Below are 24,030 nucleotides of genomic sequence, written 5' to 3' on the forward strand. Positions count from 1 at the left end.
ATTGGGACACAAAGTGAGCCCCCAAACCTTTAATCTACAATTTGTCTTGCCTACAAGATGTGCTGGGGTAAAGATGGCACAGAAATTGTGAGAGTGACCGACTAATGACTGGCCCATCAGCTTGCAAACTCTGTCAGAAAATGTCCAAAGATAAAGCTCTTTCCATAACGGTGGGTACTTGTCTTGTTCCAGGCTAGTTGGAATGCTATAACCATAGATGGGTTTTGAAGGGCACAGGAATCAGGGAGCGGAAAAGGGATAGGACCACAGTCCTTGGGTAGCCCTGCATGGACAGGACAGTGTCTGGTCACCTACAGAATAGACCAATTATGGCATGACTACTGAGGCCTACAGTCCTGTCACCAATCCAGGGCTTGCAAATGCCCAAACTATTTATTCAGGTATTTACTGCTCCATGGTATTGATTAACACACACAGAATAAGAAAGCATACATATTAGACTAAATCTTAGAAATGAGTTTTCTGAATACAAGAAGCTGTACCGCATTGCATATATATGGATTATGTATGTATATATACATATCTATGAGTGTGTATATATATTATATACATATATAAATGTGTCACTATTTAGTCAGAATCAAAAATTCCAGCAACAGATTGATAGCCACAGTTATCAAAATTCTCCCTTTACTAAAATAAAGGGTGTGCGTGCTGATATAATAGGTGTTCTTTATTTTAATTTCAAATACTGTTATATTAACCACACCCCAAACTTTCATTTAGGCAGTAATTCCAATTACCTTGAGCTATCTTTTCTGCTTTCCTTTACCCTCCAAATGTGAACTTTAACTCTTCCAGAATACAATAAGCTCACCCCAACAACCTTAATGTTTGTGATCTTTCTTTCTTATTTTAGAGAAATGTATATAGGTTATAAAATTTCCACTTCAGCATCCATGGAAAATAACCAGTGTTTGAGACTTATTTAGCAATACAAGGCTGGTGTTATTGATGGTAGAAATTTTACTTTCAGGGGAAACTATTTGTGCTTCAAGGGGTTGGAAAGACTATTGATTTTTCCTCCCATCATGTTCCTTAGGTGGGCCTGGGATGATTGCTGTTTATTCCACAAAAATGGTAGTTGTTCCCATTTGAAACCCCATTATGTCCTCTTCTGGATTGTTACAAAAATACAGGTAGAGCATCAGACTCTGGTGATTCATGCTCCCAGTGCCAACCTTGAACGTGCAGAGTGCAGTGCCAACAGCAGCTAACTGGCATCTGCCCGGGTTTTAAATCCCTATACTCATGCTTTCAAGTTGGAAAACAGAAAAATTCTGCCCCTAAATGACCAGCATTTTGCTAATATCCCTGTTGTTGGTAAATCATTTATCTATCATGGGAGCTGGTTATAGGCATTTGTTACTAACATCCATCCTACTGTTTGCTCTTGCAGGTTCACAAGGCTGCTCTTTGACAGAATGATGTCTTTGTAGGAAGAGTTTCTTTACTGATGATTGAGATTTTTATTAGATAATCTTCCCAGAGTTAAGATGGCTTCAGATGAGGCTTAAGCCATTAAGGTTTGTTTTTTTAATTTTTGTTTTAACATGTATTTATTTGTTTGTTTGTATATGTATGTATGTATGTATGTATGTATGTATGTATATATATATATATATATATATATATATATATATATATATATATAGTGTGTGTGTGTGTGTGTGTGTGTGTGTGTGTATGTGTACCTCAGAGTGTATGTGAAAGTCAGAGGATAACTTGCAGGTGTTGCTTCTCTTCTTCTGGGTCCCAGGATACACACGAGGTCCTCAGACTTAGTGGTGAGTACCTTTACCCACCCTGCCACCTCACCAGCCCTTAAACTTATAAGTTTACTCAACATGTTTATTATACAGCAGAGATTATCTCTATGCAAGACAAATTGCTAAATGGTCTTATTAATAAAAAATAAAAAAAAAAACAGGAGCCAAATATTGGGGTGAATGCTGAAAGATCAGAGAAGCAGAATAAGCCACAGCCAACCTCACCTCACCAACTCCTCAGCCAATCCTGTTTCCTCAACTGAAGCCTCTGAGTCCTCACTCTTGAGGTCCTCGGTTGAACTGCTGCTAAAAGCCTTTTACTTCCAGATCTTCACACCTTATACACCTTTCTACTTTCTGCTATCACTTCCTGGGATTAAAGGCATGTGTCCTTCCCAAACAAAGACATGAGATCTCAAGTGCTGGGATTAAAGGTGTGTGCCACCACACCTGGCTCTGTTCCCAGTGTGGCCTTGAATTCACAGAGGTCCGGACAGATCTCTGCCTCTGGCGTGATAGGATTAAAAGCGTGTGCTACCACTGCCTAGCCTCTATGTTTAATATAGTGGCTGTTCTGTTCTCTAATCCCCAGGAAAGCTTTATTAGGGTGCACAATATATCAACCACATCTCTATGCATAAAACATTACAATATGCAATGTTTACATAGATATCTTGATACCTTAACTCAGAGAAATTTCTGTCAATCCAGTGGAAACTATAAATTTCTTTAGTAATTAAGCCAAATGAAACCAAACCTTACTCTTCTTTTGTATTTAGTATCTATGGTGGTTTGAATGAAAATCGTCCCCATAGACTCATTGGGAGTGCCAGTATTAGATGTTGTGCCCTTGTTGAAGGAAGTGTGTCTCTAGGGGCAGGCTTTGAGATTTTAAATGCTTCAGCCAGTTCCAGTGGCTCATTCTCTCTGCCAGCTGCCTACAGGTCAATATAAAGAACTCTCAGCTGTCCAGCACCATGTCTGCCTGTGTGCTACTGTGATTCCTGCCATGATGACAATGAAGTAAACCTCTGGACTTATTTTTCTGAAATGGGATCTTGTTACATAGCCCAAGCCATAAATACACAATCCTCTTGACTCAATCCTTTTGACTCAATTGCGTGGATTACAGATGTGTAATACCAATAAAAACACTTGTCCTTAATTATTATAGACTTATATTATGGCATTCCCAAAAGAATTCTAGAGTAAGGTCTTCACTTTTAATTTATTTCTCTTTAATTTGTTTATGCAATCAGATAATGTAAATAAAACTTTTGTTATATTCTACTTTCTGAATCTTCACAATACAAATATCTAACCTGTCTAATGCTTTCCTATGGACACCAAGAAAGCCTTAATTGATAAAGTAAATTTAACTGGATTATTCTGGGTATCAGTGTACTGTTACGGTGATTCTGGGTCAACTACAGAGCAAAGAAAAGTAGATGAGGAAAGTGGTAAAAAGGATTATGTCTTTGGGGTCAGGAGATTTTCAAGGTTTATTTGAAATTAACATATTCATAAAAGAAATTGAGGAAAGTCAAAAGAAGAAGAGAGAGCATAGAGAAACCAAGTACTTTTGATGACTCCATTATACATGATAACTAACTCTTTTTCTCATTTTCCCAAAGACTCAAACAACTTGTTATTTATTTGTGCAAGTACCTCATTCCACAAATGTCACTGATAAATTAAAATAATAAAGAATATCTAATACTGAAGCAACAAATCTTGTAGAATAGTTCCTAAGTTTCAAAAATTAATTTGCAAATGAAATGGCATCCCAAATGCCAACCCCTATGATATCTCAACATAGAGCTAACTGCCATATTTTTGTTAAAGATCTCAAGTTGGTAGTTTGTATGCTGGGAACCACTACTCATCTTGTAAATATTTAGTCCTCATCCAGTGGCTCTGACTGTTGTGACAGTCTCAGGGTGTGTGTACCATCATTCCCACAGAACCAGGTAGTACAGGTCCCAACACTAGTAGAAGAATGTTCAACGTACATCTATTAGGAAGTGCTCCCGCTCTTGACCATCTGAAAGTCTACAGATGACTTACTGTTGGTTTCAAGACTCTCACAGAGTTCGCTTTTCACCTCGCCGTTTGGTCTGTCATTTCCTTTCTGTATAAGTTTGCTTTGCATGGTAGCAGCTGTCACCACAGCCTTGAAGCTTCTCTTGCGTTTTTGAACATTCTGCTCTGGATGAAAAATTATAATATAAACTTTGGGCATATAGAGCATTCCCAGAGACACAGAAGCACTTAAACTCATGGAGACAGTAAGAGTTGTTGTCTGGATGTACATCTGAAAAGAAGAAAAAAGAAAAAGAAACGTGGTTATAAAGTCTGACTAGGAGGGGGTAAAGCAAATAACACACTATTTTCTAAAATTATTCCAGTTTCTCTCCTATAGCTATATTGGAGAATATTTGCTGAAATTGCCCTTGAGTGCAGTCGAGTTTTGATTCTGACAAACTATAAGTAAAAATGAGTGATTTTATATTTTAAAATCTTCATCCTTAAAAACAAATTGGAAAGGGTAGAGCTTATGTGACTTTGTATATGATAAACTACATGAGGAAAGGGACAAAAGACAGTCAGACAAGAGACTAACACTTCCCCCCACATACATCTTCTTGAAAGGGTACTAGTGGGCCAAATGACCATCCCAATACTTAAGCAAAGAGAGAAATGCATGTAGGAAAGACAGAGGCAGTACAGCAATCTAGGTCATCACGATACACATTGTTTATGGAGCATCATGGTTCTCATGCATTGTGTAGTTCCAATCATTATATCTGGTAAAAATCACAAACATGATAAAAGGGCTTGTTTTTTGTTTTTCATGTTTTTTGTTTGTTTGTTTTTTAACAGACTGTCTAAAGAACACCTTCTGGGATTTCTCAATGTTTATATCATGTCAAAATAAATATAGGAGCCTCAACAAAAATGTGAAAGATCTCCTCCTATGGCTAGAGAGATGACCCAGAGGGTAAGAATATTTGTAGTCCATGAGGAGTACCCAGGGTCAATTCAGAGCACCAACATGGTAGAACATAACTGTCCATAATCCCAGTTCCAGGGGATGCAACACTCTTCACTGAATTCCGTGCACACCAGGAACACATCTGTTACACAGACACACATGCATACAAAACACGTACCCACACAAAATATAGTAAATATATATTTAAGAAAAAGAACTATTTCCTCCCTTCAGATGTCAGATATCTATTCTGGCAGTGGAGTCTCAGCAGCATATTTGGAAAATCCTTTTCCTCTGTTGATTCCTTTCTACATGTCACTAATATTAACTCTTTGTTCTTGTGAGAAATTTAAAAAATGTGAAGGAACATGAGACTGGGAAGGAGATGTGTCCGTGGAGACTTACAAAAGAAATAGGTGGTGGATATCATCAAAGGATATCATCAAAATACATTGTATACTTGTTTGAATATACATTGTATACATATTTTCAAAGAATAAATAAATAAATATCATAAAGAAGAGGGAAAGCATGGGAAGGATGTAACAAAGTTCAAATTTCACCCTTATATACTCTAAAGCCTCTTGAATTGATAATCATCAGGATTACTTCAGTCAGACTGTTGAGTTCATTCAAACTAAAAACAAGCAAAGAGAATCTAGAATGCAAGTAACTTTGACATGATATGAACTCACAAAGTAATTGGCTGGATTTTTAAATGTATCTTAATCAGTTAGCCTTCCTAAGGCATACAGTATTCACCCAACTAGTACTTGCTGGTGAGTTTTAACTGTCACGTTGGCACCATCAGAATCACTGATATCAGAGCATCACAGAGGGACTGTCTAAATCAGAGCACCCTGTTGACATATCTGTGGAAAACTGTCTTTATATTGTTAATTGTTGTGGATAGAACCAGCCTACTACAGAAAGCACCGTTCCCTAGACAGGGGATCCTAGACCATATGAGTGTAGAGACAAGGCTGTACACAAGTAGAATATGCACTTTCTCTTGAATATTGATTGTGGACATGACTACCTGATTCAAGTTCATGCACTGACTTTCACACAATGATTGATTACAACCTGGAAAGGAACATATCTCAGCAAGCCTAAGTTTTAATTGTAGCTCCATCCCAATTTTTTTGTGTGTGCATGTGTGTGTGTGCGTGTGTGTGTGTGTGTGTGTGTGTGTGTGTGTGCCTGTGTGTATGTGTGTATGTATGTGTGTTTGTGTATAGACAAGGGAGGAAGTTTGCAAAATCTGAGTTTAGTTCCCTGAGAAAAGTCTCATCCACATCTGATGATTGGACAAATATATGATCTAGTTTTCCTCTGTGGCTTTTAGTTTGTTATCTAGAAAATCACACTTACAGGATGTGTGGTGGTTTGAATATGTATGGCCCCCATAGACTCATGTCTTTGAATCCTTGACTCAGGGAGTGGCACTATTAGAAGGTGTGGCCTTGTTGGAGTAGGTGTGACCTTGTTGCAGGAAATGTGTCACTTGGGGGGACAGGCTTTGAGGTCTCATGTATGCTCAAGCTATACCCAGTGTATGTGGTCTCTCCTTTGGCTGCCTGCAGATCCAGATGTAGGACTCTCAACTCCTTCTCCTGCACCATGTCTGCTTGCATGCTGCCATGCTTCTTGCCATGACAATAATGGACTAAACCTCTGAAACCATAAGCGAGCCCCAATTGTTTCCTTTACAAGAGTTTCCATGGTTAATGGTGTCTCTTCACAGCAATAGAAACCCTAACTAATACAGGATGTTATTTAATAAAACAATATATCTTTGTTTAAAATATAGACACAAAATAGTAACTCAAAAAAGTTACTCACTACACAACTTTGAATTTACAAAGGTACTAACAAAGCCTCCTTCCAGGTATAGTGACAAAATAGAAAATCCATAGACAGCTGAATGAACCAGAGAGTTTTGGTAGTGATGATCGGATAGTTGTGTACTATTAGATGTCCAAGAAAAGATCACTGTAATCTCATTTTGATGGAGGAAAAACATTTTTTTTTAAATTCAACTTATTTATTGATATTGAGATCTACATGCCTAGAATACCATTTCCTTTTTGGTGTGATAGGTCACTGGGTAAAGGAAGGATTATATTAGCTCACACTAAGCTATTTAAATTTATCAAAAGATGCTGACAGTAACATTGTGTTAATAATTTTCTCTTTCTATTCTTAGCTCTTCACCCTGCCTCCACCCCCTAAACTCCCATGACCAAAGAAGGGGAGTTGTTTTTTCCTTCATATCCCATAATGGCCTGCTACGTCCTCAGCCTCCAAGTCCCATCAATATTTTCAATCTGAAACAGACAGATGCACTGAAGTGGATGCAAACACTCTCTGGAAAAGCCACAGAGGAGAAGCCAAAACAGGGTACTCAATTGTGACATCTTTTTCTAGAACCTATCACAGCCTTCTCTTCATTCTGAGTACACCATTTGCACACATCCAAGATCTCCTAAAAGTAGGTTATGACCTAGAATCCTAAAGAAAGAAGGGAGGGTATTCTAGTTCTCTGTGATAATGCTCAATCTTTTTCTTTCAAGAGCTACCTGAATACAGACCTCCATAGATGCCAACATCTCAACTGATACTCTTTCAACTTCTTATCAACTAAGGTAATCTATTCTGAGAAAAAAAGGAGCTTTTTGCTAACCCTCCTTCATTTCTCACATTATAAACACTGGACAGTGCCACCCTCTCAAATCAGCTTCACATTTTTAGCTCTTTTTGACATTATTACACACCAAAAAAACCCTGCAAATTAAAGTATTTAATTGTAAAAAATTAACATTCTATTTCTTCTTGGTCTTTTGCCTAAGATCAAGTGAAAAAATATAGATATTCTCTTTTTAAATTACTTTTAAGCTTTTAATTGAAATAGAATTGTGTCCCTTCCTCTAATTCCTTTCTTCCCTCTAGCCTGTCCCAGCTACCCTCTCTCACACTCTCTCTTGGTCCACATTCTCAAGTTGATAGCCTTTTTCCTTTGATTATATTTGTTACACAAACATTTATAAATGTGAGGGGGGATGTGTATTCATATATGCATGAGCACACACATGCCTATAGAGCTGTGAAACAGTCTCTCCTAGAAATGGCTGAATAAATGCAACAGGAAAAATAAATATTTATTATGCTTGAGTGAAATTCTAGGTTCTGCACATTCAAAGAATCATGGTAAAGTTTCACTCTGGGAAATATCACTGTCCTGGATGTTGTAAACCTATCAATAGGTTAGAGATGTCACTGTGATTTCACTAGAGAAGACACAGATGTCTTTGATTTGAATTATTTGCTGATCCTCATTACACTCTCTTTGGGATTAGGATGCGTGTTTGTGAAATGGAGTGTCAAATCAAAGGCTTCATATGCAGCACTGTGAATAAAGACTATCAGTGTACTGTTGGCCTGGGTCATGAAGAGGCTCTGAGTCTTTAACTTTGAACTACTGGTAATGATGGTTAGGAGCTATAGAAAAAAAAAAGTATGATCAAATGACAAGTAGAATATCAGCTTCGTTAAGAGCTGAACTGATGTTTTTTGAGGAGGTTAAATATCCTTTAGGTGTGTGTGCAGGTACGCACTTGCAAATCCAGCAGTCAGGAACTGAGGCAGAAAGAGTGTGTGTTTCTGGCCATGGCCACAAGCAACATGACATCAATGGCAGGAGAGGCTAGTTACATAGAGAGACCATGCTTCATAAAACCTAACCTGCCACTGACAATCATTAAGAATAAGGTTTCTTTACATTCAGAAGACAGATTGTCAGAATGTCAGTCCTGTAAAGGAAATATTCACCCAGAGGGCATTGCAATTCTTAGCATCTATGCAGCAAACACAAGAGCAACCAGGTTGATAAAAGAAACACTACTGCAGCTTACAGCACATATTGACACTCACATACTGATATTGAGAGTCTTCAATACCCCAGTCTCATCAACATACAGGACATCCAGACAGAAATTTAGCAGAGAAATGCTGGAGCTAACTGACATCATAAACCAAATGGACCTACAGAAATCTACAGAATACCTCACCAAAACACAAAACAATATACCTTCTTCTCAGCACCTCAGGGAGCTTTCTCTAAAACTGACCACATACTAAGACACAAAACAAGTCTCAATGGACAAAAGAAAATTGAAATAACACCCTGCATCCTATCTTACCACCACAGATTAAAGCTGCCTATCAACAACAGAAACAAGAGAAAGCTTACAAACTAATAAAAACTAAACAATTCACTACTCAATTAAAAATGGGGCAAAATATGAATTAATGAAGAAATTAAAGAATTTCTAGAATCAAATGAAAATGAAAACACAACCTACTCAAACTTATGGGACACAGTGTAGGTGTTCTATGAGGTAAGTTCACAGCCACTAAGTGTCTATATTTAAAAAAAAAATAGATCAATCTACTAGTAACTTAATAGCACCCAGAAATCTCTAGAACAAAAAGAAGAAATCATACCCAAAAGGAATTATGTCAAGAAATAATCAGATTCATGGCTAAAATCAATACAGGTCAAACAAACAAATAAAAACAATACATAGAATTAATGAAACAAAGAGTTGGTTCTTTGAGAAAATAATTAAGATTGGTAAACCCTTATCCCAATTAACGAAAATGCAGAGAAAGGTCCAAATTAACAAATTAAAGATGAAAAAGGTAGACATAACAATAGACAGTGAGGAAATTTGAAAATTCATAATGACATATTTGACAAACCTATAATCCACCAAATTGACAATTTTCTCCATATATACCACCTACCAAAGTTGAATTGAAGTCAGATAAGTAATTTAAATAGACCTATAACCCCTAGAGAAATAGAAGCACTAATTAAATGTCTAACAACCAAAAGAAGCCCAGGGCCAGATGGCTTTCAGAGTAGACATCATGATTAAGAAAAGATGCTGGAGGTATCACCATCCCCAATTTCAAATTATACTACAGAGTTATACTAAAAACACATCAGTGTAGTATTGACAAAAAAACAGATACATTGATCATTGCTATAAAATTGAAGACCCAGAATAAGTTGATCTACTTATGGACACTTCATCTTTGATAAAGAAACCAGAAATGCACACTGGAAAAAAAACAGCATCTTCAACAAATGGTGCTAGTAAAACTGGACAACTGTATGTACAGGATATAGATCAATACTTATCACCCTACACAAAACTCATCTCTAAATGGATCAAAGGCCTCAACATAAAACCAGATACCCTGAAACTGATAGAAGAGAAAGTAAGGAATAGCCTTGAACTCATTGGCACAGGCAAATACTTTCTGAACAGAACACTATTAGTGCAGCCACTAAGATCAACAATTAATAAATGGGACCTAATTGAAACTGAAAACTTCTGCAAGGCAAAGGACATGATCATTCAAAGTCTAAGTCTACAGAATGGAAAATGGTTTTTATCAACCTCATATCCAATAGATGGCTAATATCCAAAATATATAAAGATCTGAAGATCTAGATATTTAGAAGGAAGTACCCCAATTTAAAAATGGGGCACAAATCTAAATGGATAATTCTGAAAAGTACAATGCAAATGTCTTGAGACACACTGTTTTTTTAAAGTAGCAATACAATGACTCCTCTAATGACACTCTGCTAGACTCATAGATCAATGCCTTTTTTTTTTTTTTTTTTTTTTTTGGTTTTTCGAGACAGGGTTTCTCTGTGTAGCTTTGAGCCTTTCCTGGAACTCACTTGGTAGTCCAGGCTGGCCTCGAACTCACAGAGATCCGCCGATCAATGCCTTAAACTCATATATCAGTGACTTGCTCAGCCATCATCAAAAAAGTTTCATCCTGTAGAAGATGGGAACAAGACAGAGACCCACTGCCAGACATTGTGCAGAGAGTGAGAGGCCTTGAAACACTCAGACCTGAACAGAATGTCTCCATGAAATTCTTCTGCTCAGGGCTCAAGGAACCTTTGTAAGAGGATGCGGAAAGAGTGTAGGAACCAGAGGGGATGGAGGACACCCAGGAAATAAAGCCTTCTAAACACAACAGGATCTAAGTACATATGAAATCACAGAAACTCAGGCAGCATGCACAGTTGGCATTTGCAGGGGTCAACACTGATGAGGTCCTAAAGCTGAAAGGAAAAGAGGACATGTGCCTCCATCTCCAACCAGATGGTATTTTCAATTATAACTACTTGAAAATTCTCCAAGGAAATATCACTGGGGAAACAAACTACTTTTAAGGATAGGTTGCATGCCCAGCAGTAGTTGGCCAACAGAAAATGAACTCAATGGAATCTATGGAGGTTTATTGTCTCATTTTGTGGTGCTGTACTTTTTTTATTTATCTTTATTTTATTTTTTTCCCTACAGGTTCTTTGCATACATATTACAGCTTCCAGTTTTATGTTTTCATGGGATTCTTGGTTGTGCAAATGAGTGGGTCTCTGTGGCTATATCTGGTTGTTTTTTGTTTTTTGCCTTTTCTTGGGCTCTGTTTGTTTGTTTTTTACTATTCTGATATGCTTTTCTTTGTTTTATTTTATTTCATTTTATTATTATCCTTTAGAAGCCTGTTTGTTTTTTAATGAGCTATAGAACAGGAGTAGATCTAGATGGGAGGAGAGGTGTGGAGTAATTGGGAAGAGTAGAAGGGGGAAAATAAAATCAGGATATATTATACAAAAAATCTATTTTCAATAAAAGAAAAAGCGGTAATATATGACTAATCAACATAGAAATGAGAAAGAAGTTATAAATACAGGTACAAAATTAGATTTTGAAATTAAATGTGCAAATTATGCATAACTTCATGCCTTTAACTATATGCATTTAGGGTAAAATGCATAATTGCTTAGGAATCCAAGTGATAAGGGGTGGATCTGAAGTATTCCAGGGTGGAAACCAGAAAGAAAGTGTACTGACATTGTTCTTAGGCCATGGAGTGAATTCTTGTCCTTGAGAAATTTGCACCAATGTTTTATTGTGGGTTTTGTCCTTATATCTGTAGGGTATAAGATTTCAAATGTGCAGAATCCTCTTTGGAATTCAAGCTCCAAGTGCTCAGAAACAGACTGGCAGCAGGACTTTTGCTGGCTCCTTCCTCTAATACTCTCTAGTGCCTTGCTGCTATTTGAAAGGAAGAAAATCATGAAGTGTGTCCTCCTTCTGAGTACTGAAAGCACTAATTACTCTGACAATGCAGAGCTGCCACTGACCCCCTTTTCCTAAACCATCTCTGAAGAGCCTAGATATTTATTGTTTGGTCTATTAACTTTGATTAATCCTAAGGTGATGTGAGTTGGGAAGATTTAATGAACTCTATCGAAAAAGGCAGTGAGTATAAAACAGCTATCCACATCCAACTCAGCCTCAAAGACTCATAACTCCATTTATGTTCTGAATCATCATGAATTACATCTTTGACCCAGCCACAACTCTACAGTACCTTCTCTTTTTCTTAGATGTCTTGATTCTGGCATCCTAGGACTAACTGCATGACCATTTCTAAGTCATTCTATACAAAACTAACTCTCACTGTATGAAATTCTTATTTCAAATAACAGAGCCTCTAAAACATACAGGTGGATGTCTGAAAGTGAAAATACCCAGGCTTCTAAAGAAGAAACCCACAGACCTACAACTTTAGACTTTGTGTAACCGTCTAATATAGTGCTGGACAAAAACAGCAAACACTTCATGGAAAGTAGTTCTGGAAAAAAATTTCAGGGGAATTAAAATTTTATGCAAATATATAGTGACTTCCGTGAGTTGCCACACCTGGCCACAGTGAAGCCACTTCATTCACATCAGAGGATACAGCTGTGTTGTGTATTCAATGCCTAAAATGGTACTATGGCTCTCATGCTGGAGTTGCAATTGTTAAGGCATTGCCATCTTGTTTCAGAACAAGACATAGTATTTCAAATGGTTAAAAAGTCGTGAACACCCAGGGATCCCAATGCAAAATGTTATACGTGCCATGTCCCAACCAGTGAAAGGTACAGAATACATTTCTTACTGCTCAGGTTACAGGGAACACCTAAATGTCATATCCCTGTACTGTATGCTCCATGTTGTGAAAGAGGGTCTAGTCACTCTATAATCTGAAGGCTGAAACCCTTTGTCTAACTTTAGCAGTGGAGGGTACTCTTGAAAAACCTAGAAAGACTGCAAGATTCTCATCAGGAACACAAAGTAGCCACATAAAAGAAAAGGAAAGAGGAGGTTTCTGTAGAGTTTTCCATGAAAAACTCTGCTGAGTGCCTTCCCACAAGATTTCAGCCAGACATCAGAACCATTTCCTGCAAGTTATTCTTAATGACATTCCAATTACAAGACTTGTGACCTATGAACCAAGATATTTACAAAGAATATTCTAAGGGAGATGACATAATCACAGCTATCAAACATTTAAATCTGAGAGAGTAAGCTCAACTACCTTCTCAACTTTCCCTCTTTTTCACGGAATGTAATTGGCTTCATCTACATCCTGGCTGCATGTGATTCTTTTCATTCCACGCAGACTTCTCAACATGATGTTCAAGGCTTAAATGGCATGACCCATTGGCAATCCAATTAAATGTTCCCTTCCTGGGGAATCCATGTTGGGTCTAGAGTAACACTGTAGTTTACTCCTCCAATCATCAAAGCGTTCACAAATGATGCTGATAGTTGTGGAGAAATTGATCAGAATGTACTAGATTTTCTCCAACCTCACCTGGCTCTTCCCTCTTTGTTCACTTGTAAAATCTGCCTTAGAGAGTTTGGGAACACCTATTCCTCAAAGACCCAGTTGGTATCTCTAGCCTCTTCTCTCTGTCCCCATCTAGTGGAAATCTTGGGCTCAAGCACATTTCCTCTACAGCTTTTCAAGGTGATGCAATTGGGGCCGTCTTGTTGAAATTGGCCCAAACATCCTGACATCTAAAACATCATAACCTTAATTGTAAATCCTCTTTATAATCTTTTTTTCCTGTACATGTTATCTTTTGGCTTCATTCTTTTGTGGTTCAGGTTCTGATTCTGGCAACATCTGCTTTCAACTCCAAAAGATGTATTAACTCTGAATCTGAGTGCATAAAAGCCATAGGCTGTCATTAACAGAGCTGCTCATTTCCAGCGATGTTGTTCTTTAGCTCATGTTAAGCCTCAGTCTCACCATAAACTACATCTTAAATGCTGTACATTTTAGTACAATAAATTCTGTATAACACCCTGTTTGAGGTGAAGCAGCATTTATTACATCCTATTTTCCTTTAAGCCATCCTATTTTTCCCTTAAAATAAATATAAAATGTTGTAGATGATTCTCCTGTAAAGAGTCCATACCCATATTTGTATGCATCTTGTTTTCTTGGACTTGTCTTTTAAAAGCCCACACTTAATGTCCTCGGTGTGTCTTACTCTCTTTTCAGTACTTCTTTCTCTTAACCTACATGCTTAAGCCTATCTTCAAATACCTTTATCAAATTTGCCACTCAAGAAACAGACAATTATGCTCATAGACTTTGATGATATGAACACTGTTACCTGGGACTGAGAAGTTAATACACAAAGGGGTGGGCATTGCTTATTTCTTATCAAAGTGATTGACAAAGAGTCCACCACTGCTGGGAGCCATTCCCCAACAGTGGATGGGTCCTGCAGAGGATGTAAGGAGTTGGCAGGAGAAGGAAGTGAGCCAGGCCATGGTGGTTGGGAGAATCTTGCAGCCTGACTGACTAGCAGCCAGAGTGTTTCTTTATTTATATAGAATTTAGTAAGCAGGGATACATTCATGATGTTTCAAAACATAGATCATAATCAGTTTTGTTTTTGGATATGTGTTTCACTTTCTTTTGCTCATATTTTAGTCGTCATTAATAAACTATGACAGAACAGAATTATTATTTCCAATCATTTTCCATCAAGTTTTGACATCATTAATAAACACAGTTATCATTCTTACTCATTAACCCATAATTCAATTTTTGAGAATCTAGAGGCATATGACAACCTGTGCTCAGACTGGTTGTTTTGGTTGCTTCAAGAACACTAGACAAAAACAAAAATCTTCAACCACCCTGGGCATTTTGCCATGTCCCAAGCAGTGTATTATTAACTCTTAGTGGTCTGAGTGCCCAGGAAAAATCCTCAGGCTAAAACTGCTGTAGTTATTATTTAAATTCTGGCATAATACAATGTTTATATTTTATATCTTTATAGATTTTGGCATTCTGTTGTTCCTTGGCATTATAGTGACTCTAAATTTTAAGAGAGGGAGGCCCTAAAACCTCATACTTTTATCATCTTTCCATTCCACACTTTACTTATCAATATGTCTCTATGTAGGGCAGAGTTGTATGCCACGTAATCGTCTGAGTGTACAGTGGGAAGAGGCTTGTAATCTGAACTGTAGCCAACTCCTCTAGCCCACTGGATCTTGTTGACCTTTTTCATTTTACTTTGTTTTGAAAATCTTATTCTAGTGTAAGTACAGGGACAAATGTTTCAAGAATGTCTCATAGCCTCATAAAGAGACTTCTGGCTTCTTTATGTGTCACAACCACCAAGGCGTAAGGAAGACCTTCAAGTAGATAAAGATGTCTCCCTCAAAGTGGGAGGGGGATTGTATGTTTGGGACTTTCCTGGGTGAGCTTAGAAGCAGCATTCCTGGGAGAAGGCATAAATGATTCATAAGGAATTTTCCATCAATCCAATATTCCCAAATTGTACAAATATTAAAAGTGCCCCAAGTATGTAACAGGTGGAGGTGAAAACCAAAGGTTACATGGCAGCCATCATGCAGCTCAGCTTTGCTGGATCTTTGTCAAGCAGCTGTGCTGGCTTTATGACTTCTGCCATTCCATTCAGATATGGCTGTGGCACACCACTGTACAAGAATTATTGGAAGTTCAGACACAGATCTTTTCTAATAAAAATATTTGAAAGTTGAGGCTAAGTGTGACTACTTTTCACTGTGGTAGAATATGTGCTTTCCTAATAATGAAAATGCAAATATTGAATATCACTCATGTTTTCCTATATAGTAAACAAATAAAACCAGCTATTACTAAGTAAGCCATATGCCACCATCATAACTATTCTATACATTATGCTGCTAAGGTTTCAATTACTTTATATTTAAAAGATCTTTTAATTTTTGAGGTTTTTATGGTAATTACCAACATCAAAAGAATATTTAGTCAAGTTTTCACCGAAGGCATTTTCGGTGAAGGCTCTGTATTTCAGCTAAATAGCTAACTTTAGAAAATCTGTGGTTGGTGTAAAGAGAATCATTATATTTGCTGTTACGTGTAAAATACTTCAAATTCCACAAGTTAATTTACAAGCAGAATTGTAGAGGATAACCTGATCAGAAACTGAAGTGCCATCTCTATGGCGCTAACGAAACTTTGCTCTTAGGTGTAGGGCTAAGAAGTGCATGCATAAGTTATTTCATTGGCAAAAGTAGCATAGTAGGTTCTAGATATTTGAAATACTGATGTTTTGGTTTTCAGGCAGATTGAGACCAAATGAAACTTTGAATTGCCACAGAGAAAATATTGAGTATTCTTTACCCTAATGTTATAGGATAAGTTGTTTTAAACCTTATACTTTTCCCTGTTTTGTTATATTATCAAGAAATACTTAAAGTATAGTAACTTATGAAGGAAAAAATAGGAAAAAAAGATAAGAACTGTTAACAGGAAAGAGGATTTTGGCATAGAAAGCCCAACATGCACACAGTGGGTGTTTTCTATTCCATTGTATATAACTGATTCTGATGAATGTTTGACTACTCATGGGGTGTTCTCTCTAGATGTGGTGTGCAATTTGAACTGATTTCTCAGCTATTATAATGTAAAAATTATGAATGTCATAAAATTTTTTATATTGTTTATAAGAAACCAAAGATATATGAGCTTTCTGCATAAGCTCTCACAATTTTGCTGCCTCTCCATTTATGAGAATCAGGCAGCTGAGAATGGCAATCCTATTGGATAGAATCATTGAAAGTTCCTTAATAATCACATGGAAGGGGAGTTGCCACTTACCCAGAAACTATCTTAGACTATTCAGTGTGAGAGAATATATTATATATTCAGAGCATGCATCTTAAATTGCTTCTCTGTATGTATCACACAAATGGTTAGTCAGTCCCTCTGACTAATGGGGGGTGACTGATCAGGATGAAGAATGGTTTCTAATGCTGTGACAGAAAAAAAAATGAAGTTACAACATCCTCAGATGGACTGCAGTGATTGACCTTGCTCACACCATTACCATGTTCTAACAAAGTATCTTGTCTATCAAATATGACCACAGGCCATTAAATTCATTCCTAGGTTCAGTGACCTCGGGTGTTGGTTATGGAGGGTACTAAACTATATTTCCCATTACATTTTCAAGGAAGATCATTTTGACACATGTTATGTAGGCTATAGGACCAGAGAGGGTTTATAGGAAAAACAAGTCTATATCACTTGGCTCTTCCAGAAGGAAGCAACTTTGTCAAAAACGAAGCCCTGAACTTGCACCTGCTTTACATCTTTCTCCCTGAGCTCATTCCCACAAAGCAGTCACGTGTGACAGTGCCTCTGGAAAACTTCTTTGCCACTAGAAATAAAGATCTCTGATCTCTGAATGTCTAGGAAACAATTTAAAATTATCCCTTGTAAAATTTCCCATGCCCAGTAAACTTTCCCCAAGTTCTAAACTTTCATGTTTCTTTTTTAGTGTTGATTTTTTTCTTTGCATATTTACTGTAAAGGCCTTCCACAACCTACTGTTGAATTCCATCCTGCTGCACATCATGGTACCACCTTCAACTGTGTACCCCCATTCTCTATAACAAGATCATCTATCCAACCATTCGATTTTCTGCTTATTCCATTTGGAAGATCTTGTTTCTCTTCCCCTTCACATGAGAGTGTGTTGTGATATGTTTCAGAATATGAATGTTAGCAGTGGTAACTTCCACTGCATGGGACCAGAAGCTTTGACTATCATGACACAGTTGGTCTTTGCTGGTTATTTCTGGCAGGAGATGGTTTATTCCAGATGTGATCTGGCCAGCAGCAGCCCGGCAATGCTTGTGAGTCTTGTAAGCCACTGAATTGAGGGATGTTTTTTAGAACAGTACATATAAATATAGCCTGGAGATGTTTCATACATTTAGAGCCATTCTGCATAGAAGACCAAAACAAACAAACAAACAAAAAAAACCCAACATTAAACACTTATTTCACCACCATTGGATATGGTAACTCCAGGCTAATGAATTATCTCCTGTGAGTCTTAGTCTTCATATGTAAAACAGGGAAGATTATTCCTGACCTGATAAACTCACAGGATTAGCTGTGAAAATTGAACAAAATAATGTTTTGAAAGGACTGAAATAGACCACAACTGTTAGGTGTTAATTATTATTCAGTATCAATACCTTCCCTCAAGTATTTCTATTTTTAGCTTTTCTGTCAAATATTGGTCTTTTGCAACTCCCTGCTTTCACTAAATGTTAACCAGGGGCAAAAAGATAGTTATAAACACAGTCAGGCCAAGAGAGTAATTAGAGGTAATGACCACTTCATCTGGCCTGGAACATGATCCAGGTAGGAATCCTAAAATTCCAACCAGGGTAGCAAAAGAGAATATTCTGATATATAGACAGGATCAAAAACTGAGATACAACAGGCCATAGGGAGAATTCCCAAAAATACAAGATTATAATAAACAATTTTATCATTGCTTGATATATAACAGGCCCTTTAACCACTTTCTATGCAGCCAGACTTTATGGATAAATTCACACGCAACTCTTTGAGGAAGGAGTGAATGTATTTGTCTCAACTTTTCAGATGAATAAACATGTATACCAATGTTAGGTACACTGTTCTAATAATAGAGAAGAGTCCAACTTGGACTACAAAGGTACATACTTTAGCACCACAGTATGTACACTTATCTGAACCAAACAATAGATATGAAACTATAGTATTTATTGTAGTTTATTCACAACAGGCACAATGAGGAATGAATGTGAGTATCCATCAACTGATAGAAAATGTCATATACTCAGAGGAATACCATTATTCCACAAAAGAAGGAAACCCTATTGTTTGCAATAATACGGATAAAAGAAGAGAGTGTTGAGTTAAATAAACCAGGCAAAGCAAAGCAGGTACTCCACAATCTTATTGAAAGGAAGAATCTAAAAGTGGGCTAGATAGATGGCTAACTAGGTAAAGCTGCTTGCCACCAAGCCTGGTTGGTGGTCTTTCAATCCCTGCAACACATATGGTCAAAAGAGAGAACTGACTCCTGCAGGTTGTCCTCTGCTCTCCTTTTTCACTTATCCACAGTCCAAGAGGCACAAACTAATGCAAAAATGAAATTGTTTTAATTAACAACAACAAAAACACAAGGGGAAGGACAGTGTAGTATTATAACATTGAAAGTTTTGGCGGCTGGCTAGATCCCTCTCCATTATTCTAGCTAACAACAACATCTTCCCTAATGATCCACCCAATCCCTGGGCCTCTTAGATCTTGTCATCTCTCATTTGCACTAATCAGACCATTCATCTCATTATTTCTTAGTGAGTGAATAATTACCCATGTCTCAACTTCAAGCATTCTTAGATATGATTGGACTATGCAGAGTCCTCCAATAAACCAGTGCATGAGTCCTTCCCAAATTCTCTAATCCTTCTTTATCAGTCTTAGACTTCACCATCAGTCTTTCAAAGGTTGGCTTTGATACTACCCCACATTATTTTATTCTGTCTTGTTATTGTCTATGTCTAGAGTACAGAATTCCAACTTCATTTACAAGGAACTCTCTGCTACTTCTGTGGCTGTATGTGCCAGAAAGCTAAAACTCTACTTTGTTCTAAAATAATTTTCAACTGTTAATGACAAGTCTCATTTGGCCTCAGGCAATCTACTATATTATTACATTGACATGTCAATTCATTCTCCTACTCCTTAAGTATATATGAGTAATTGGCATCTCTCTCCTTAAAACCACAGTGCACACTTTTCTCCATAGTTTTTTCTGATAACTAGTTCAGAAACAAGAAGAGATAATTGTAGAGACACAACTTTCTATACCACTTTCAGGAGCCTACAGTCTTCTGTGGTAATTATTTCAGTCTTAGCTTTGTTAGGATCTCAGGCCAACACCCCATGTATACAAAACACTCCATACCCTTCACCTTTTGAAGGACAATACTTCGGATATGTTTACTGCTCTCACCAATGTTCTCGGCTGTTCCAGTCTTCCCAAATATTTTTATCATGATACAAAGAAGCCCCCATATACTATTTTATCAAAAACCTATCATGACCTTATAAGGTACAAACATTAAAAATAATTTTCATAATTTTAGAGAATTCAATCAGATTTTTGTCCACATACAATAAACACACTTGCTTCTCTCCTGTTCCTAATTGAACTAATTTTTATATATGTCTGTCTATCTATCTATCTATCCATCATCTATCTATCTATCTTTCTATCTATCTATCTATCTATCTATCTATCTATCTAGATGTGTATCTATCTAGATAAATACATACATAGATATATAAATATACATTCATATATCTGGATGTATATCTATCTAGATAAATACAGATATAGATAAATGTATATAAATACACATTCATATACACATATATGTTCATATACACAGACACATTCATATCCTGCCTTATGTAAGTAACCCTTTTTAAACTGAAAAAGTTTAAAGCAAGCTAGAGACTTGCCAAGGTTGGATGCAAAATTTCTTAAAGATACCTGGAGCCCCATTACAGCTTTTTCCCTATAGCCCTGTAGATGAAGGCAGATCACCTATAATGAAGCTGCTAAAAAGGAATTCAACAGCCCAGAGGATCACATACTATCAAGTAGGAATTATATCTGATGCAAGGATAGTTTCACATAAACAAATCAATAAGCATGACACACTAAAATAATAGGATTAAGGATAAAAATCCTGTGAGCCTTTCAGCAGACACAAAGTTTAAAAAAAAATGCAGCAACTTTTCATGGCAAACTCGCAGCACATTTGTGATAGAAAGTTCCTCAATTTATGAAAGGTCATCTGTACCATGTCCACGTGTAGTATCGTATTCAGTGATGAAAATGTTAACCATCCACAAAGTGCTTATATGAATTCATGGTTAGCTTTACTTTTCAAACTTTTCTGACACAACATCCATAGTAAAATATCAATATTTAATCCAGGATTTATGTGTGTGTGTGTGTGTGTGTGTGTGTGTGTGTGTGTGCATGCGTGTGTGTGTGTAAAACTAAGTTGTCCTGAAACAAAAGTTTTCCCTAATATAGGCTTTATAATTTTGTTGTTTCTTTCTTTGCACATTCCTGTTTTCTCTTCCCTCCCTTCTCCCTTCCATCCCTCTTTACTTCCCTTCCTCCTGTCCATTCTATTGCTTGTCAAAATCTATTGAACAAATTTTATGATCTGCTTAAGTACTCCTTAAAACAATTGGGATACCTAGACTCCAAATCTGGAAAATAATATTAATAAATTGGGGAGGTGTTATAAATTACAGCTTATTAAATATTTTTATCAAATTTTCATTATCCAAATTCCTTATAGCCAAGACAAGAGGATCAGCTACCACCGTGTTTATTACAGGTTTTTGAGGATAAAGCTGTGCTTCAACAATAATTACCCCATCAGAAAGCTTCAATTCATAAAGCATTTAGTTACTTAGTGCTCATGACGTAAATGTCACAGTTCAAGTACTTGATGGAGAAAAATATTAAATGAAGTGCACTTGTTTTGAAGATAATTTCATTTAACATCTCTAAAGCAGGGCATAATTAAGTTACTCTGTCATACAAAATGATGGAAGCTTTAAATAAGTAACAGCTGGTTACCCCAATGATGGAGCAACTGCAGGGAAGCCCTTGGCAAGGACAGCTGTGCAAACCGAACCCACACAGTATGCTAATAGACTTCTATTATGGTGACGGAAAATAGCTGGCATGGAATGATATCCAGGGATGCAAACATTCCAACGAGTCCATACAATTTTTAGCATGCATTCAATATCACTAAGTATTAGTATTAAAAATCAATGTTTTTTATTTCTGTGATCAAAATGTTTCTTCTGTGCAGATACGTCAGTCAATCTAGGGCAGTGAGAACATTTGTATGAAAGTCCACTCATTATTTCTATCTGAAATAAAATTACTTATTCTAATTAACTCACAAATAAGCATCATGCTGCTACTATAAGTGATCACTAAAATACTTTCTCAGTCCCCAAAAACTATACATCTCAGCATCTTCTGTACAGCTATACTAGCTATTTTGAGGCAAGGGAGCTCAAGCAGCTATCATTGGCCTATTCAAACAAAATAAAAAACTTATTCAATTTATTCTTTATTTTAACACTGTCATAATGTTTTTTTAATTGATGATAAAATCATATTTCAAAACCACCTGGTTTTTGTTTCCTTAAAACTTCGGCACGATATTTTTCATGAAGCTAGATTATCACTAACCATTAAAGTTATTGAAAGGTTAAGGCATTAAAATAAATCTTTGTGCAATGTAAGTAGCATTAAAATATTAAATAACACATTTTTTTTAAAACTGAGTAATATTATATTTGTATGGAACTACTGCTGTCCAGCTCTCGTCAACCTTCGAAGATTCAATTGATAAATTTGTATGTGTGTCTGTGCCCATGAATGAAGGCACACACAGAGGCCTGAAGAATGTTTTGGATCCCCTGGAACAGACAGTGATGAGCTTCCATATTAGTCCTAGGAACTGAACCTTGGTCTTCATAACCACTGAACCACCTCCAGCACCCTTTTGTGAAACATTTTAATGTTACTTGATTTCAGTTATAAAGCAGGGAAAAAGTGAATTTGTCTGATACATTCATTATTTGTGTTGATACATCAAAATTGTGCTTAAATCATACTATTTATCCTTTGGGACTTGAAATCATTTTGAAGTGGTTATCTCGTTCATTCTTAGAACTAATATTTTATTGTATCATTTATTAAGCAAGCAAGAAGGCTTTGGTAGCAAGGTGAACAGCACAAGTCTAAGGTGCAGCAGTGTTGCCGGCTGGGGGTGTGTCCTTTAGTCCCCATCAGCAGCTCCTTTGTGAACTGAATAGCATCTGAGAGAGAAAACCAAGGAACCTCTGCAGGAACTAAGGCCTGTGGAAGTGCTTACTCCCTAAGGGGACTTGAAGAGTAATTTAATCCATTGATCTCTAATATCGTATTTTTAATTTTCTCATTCTTCTCTCACACATTACATCTTGACTGCAGTTCCCCCTCCCTCCACTCCTCCCGGTCACCCCACCCCCAGGTCCACTCCTCCTCCAGGCCTCCCAGGGGTATCAACCAAACCCAGCATAACAAGTTACTATGAGACTAGGCATAAACACTCGTATCAGTTTAAGCCAGAACTCTCTTTTATAGAAAAGTCAGAGTAAAAATGCTAAATTACCAGTCAACCTCCAGGTCCTCAAGTCCTTTGCCTACTTACAGATGTCTATATGTGTATACGTGTTTATTATGTATACGTGAGTGCTTTTATTTATAAGGGCTACTCCTCTTGCTATTTACCTAGAATATTCATTTAGAAATAACAGAAAGCCAAAACATGTTCAAAAAGCATGTGTTATAAAACTATCTTTATAAACAAAGCATTATTAAATTGTGGCTATTTTGTTTCATTTTTGTAATGTTCTTTCATTCCTAGCTTAAAAAAAGATAATTGGTCTTTTTTATTTTCTTCTAAAGTTAATGTGTAAGATTTTTTTATTTAAAGCTATTATGAAAACTAAGCCTCACACAAATAATAAGATTGAAAAATGAAAAAGTATTTTAATAACCTTTCCCGATAATTATATTTTTATGTTACCAAGTTATTTGACTATGGTAGTTCTTAAAGGTTAGATGTGATGAAGAATCCAAAACAATACAGGTGACCTTTCCATGTACTACTGTATCAACAGCTACTGGTCCATTTTGCACACCAAATAGATTTTTCAATTTTGCATTTATGTAGTCACAATAATTTCATTGCATCATACATTTATAAAATGGTAAGTACTCATTCACTAGGCAACATAAGCTTTCTTATTGACATATTTCATTATACCATGCCACAAATATTACATTTATTAATATCACTATTAATCTAATCAGAAAATTATCTAACAAATAGAAAGTTATCA

General features: G+C 36.6%; 1 protein-coding gene across 2 annotated transcripts in view; it reads right to left on the minus strand.

Moving 5' to 3' along the window:
* Nucleotides 1-24,030, minus strand: part of Grm8 (glutamate metabotropic receptor 8) — a 771,171-nt gene that overhangs the window by 5,098 nt on the left and 742,043 nt on the right. The window contains exon 9 of one of the 2 annotated variants that reach the window (XM_059257445.1): nt 3,858-4,104. In XM_059257445.1, the coding sequence (XP_059113428.1) occupies nt 3,858-4,104 (247 nt within the window). Of the gene's footprint in view, nt 1-3,846; nt 4,105-24,030 lie in introns of both variants that reach the window. The other variant, XM_059257446.1, reaches the window with a different exon arrangement.

Source organism: Peromyscus eremicus, chromosome 3, assembly GCF_949786415.1.
Source record: "Peromyscus eremicus chromosome 3, PerEre_H2_v1, whole genome shotgun sequence".
NCBI lineage: Eukaryota > Metazoa > Chordata > Mammalia > Rodentia > Cricetidae > Peromyscus > Peromyscus eremicus.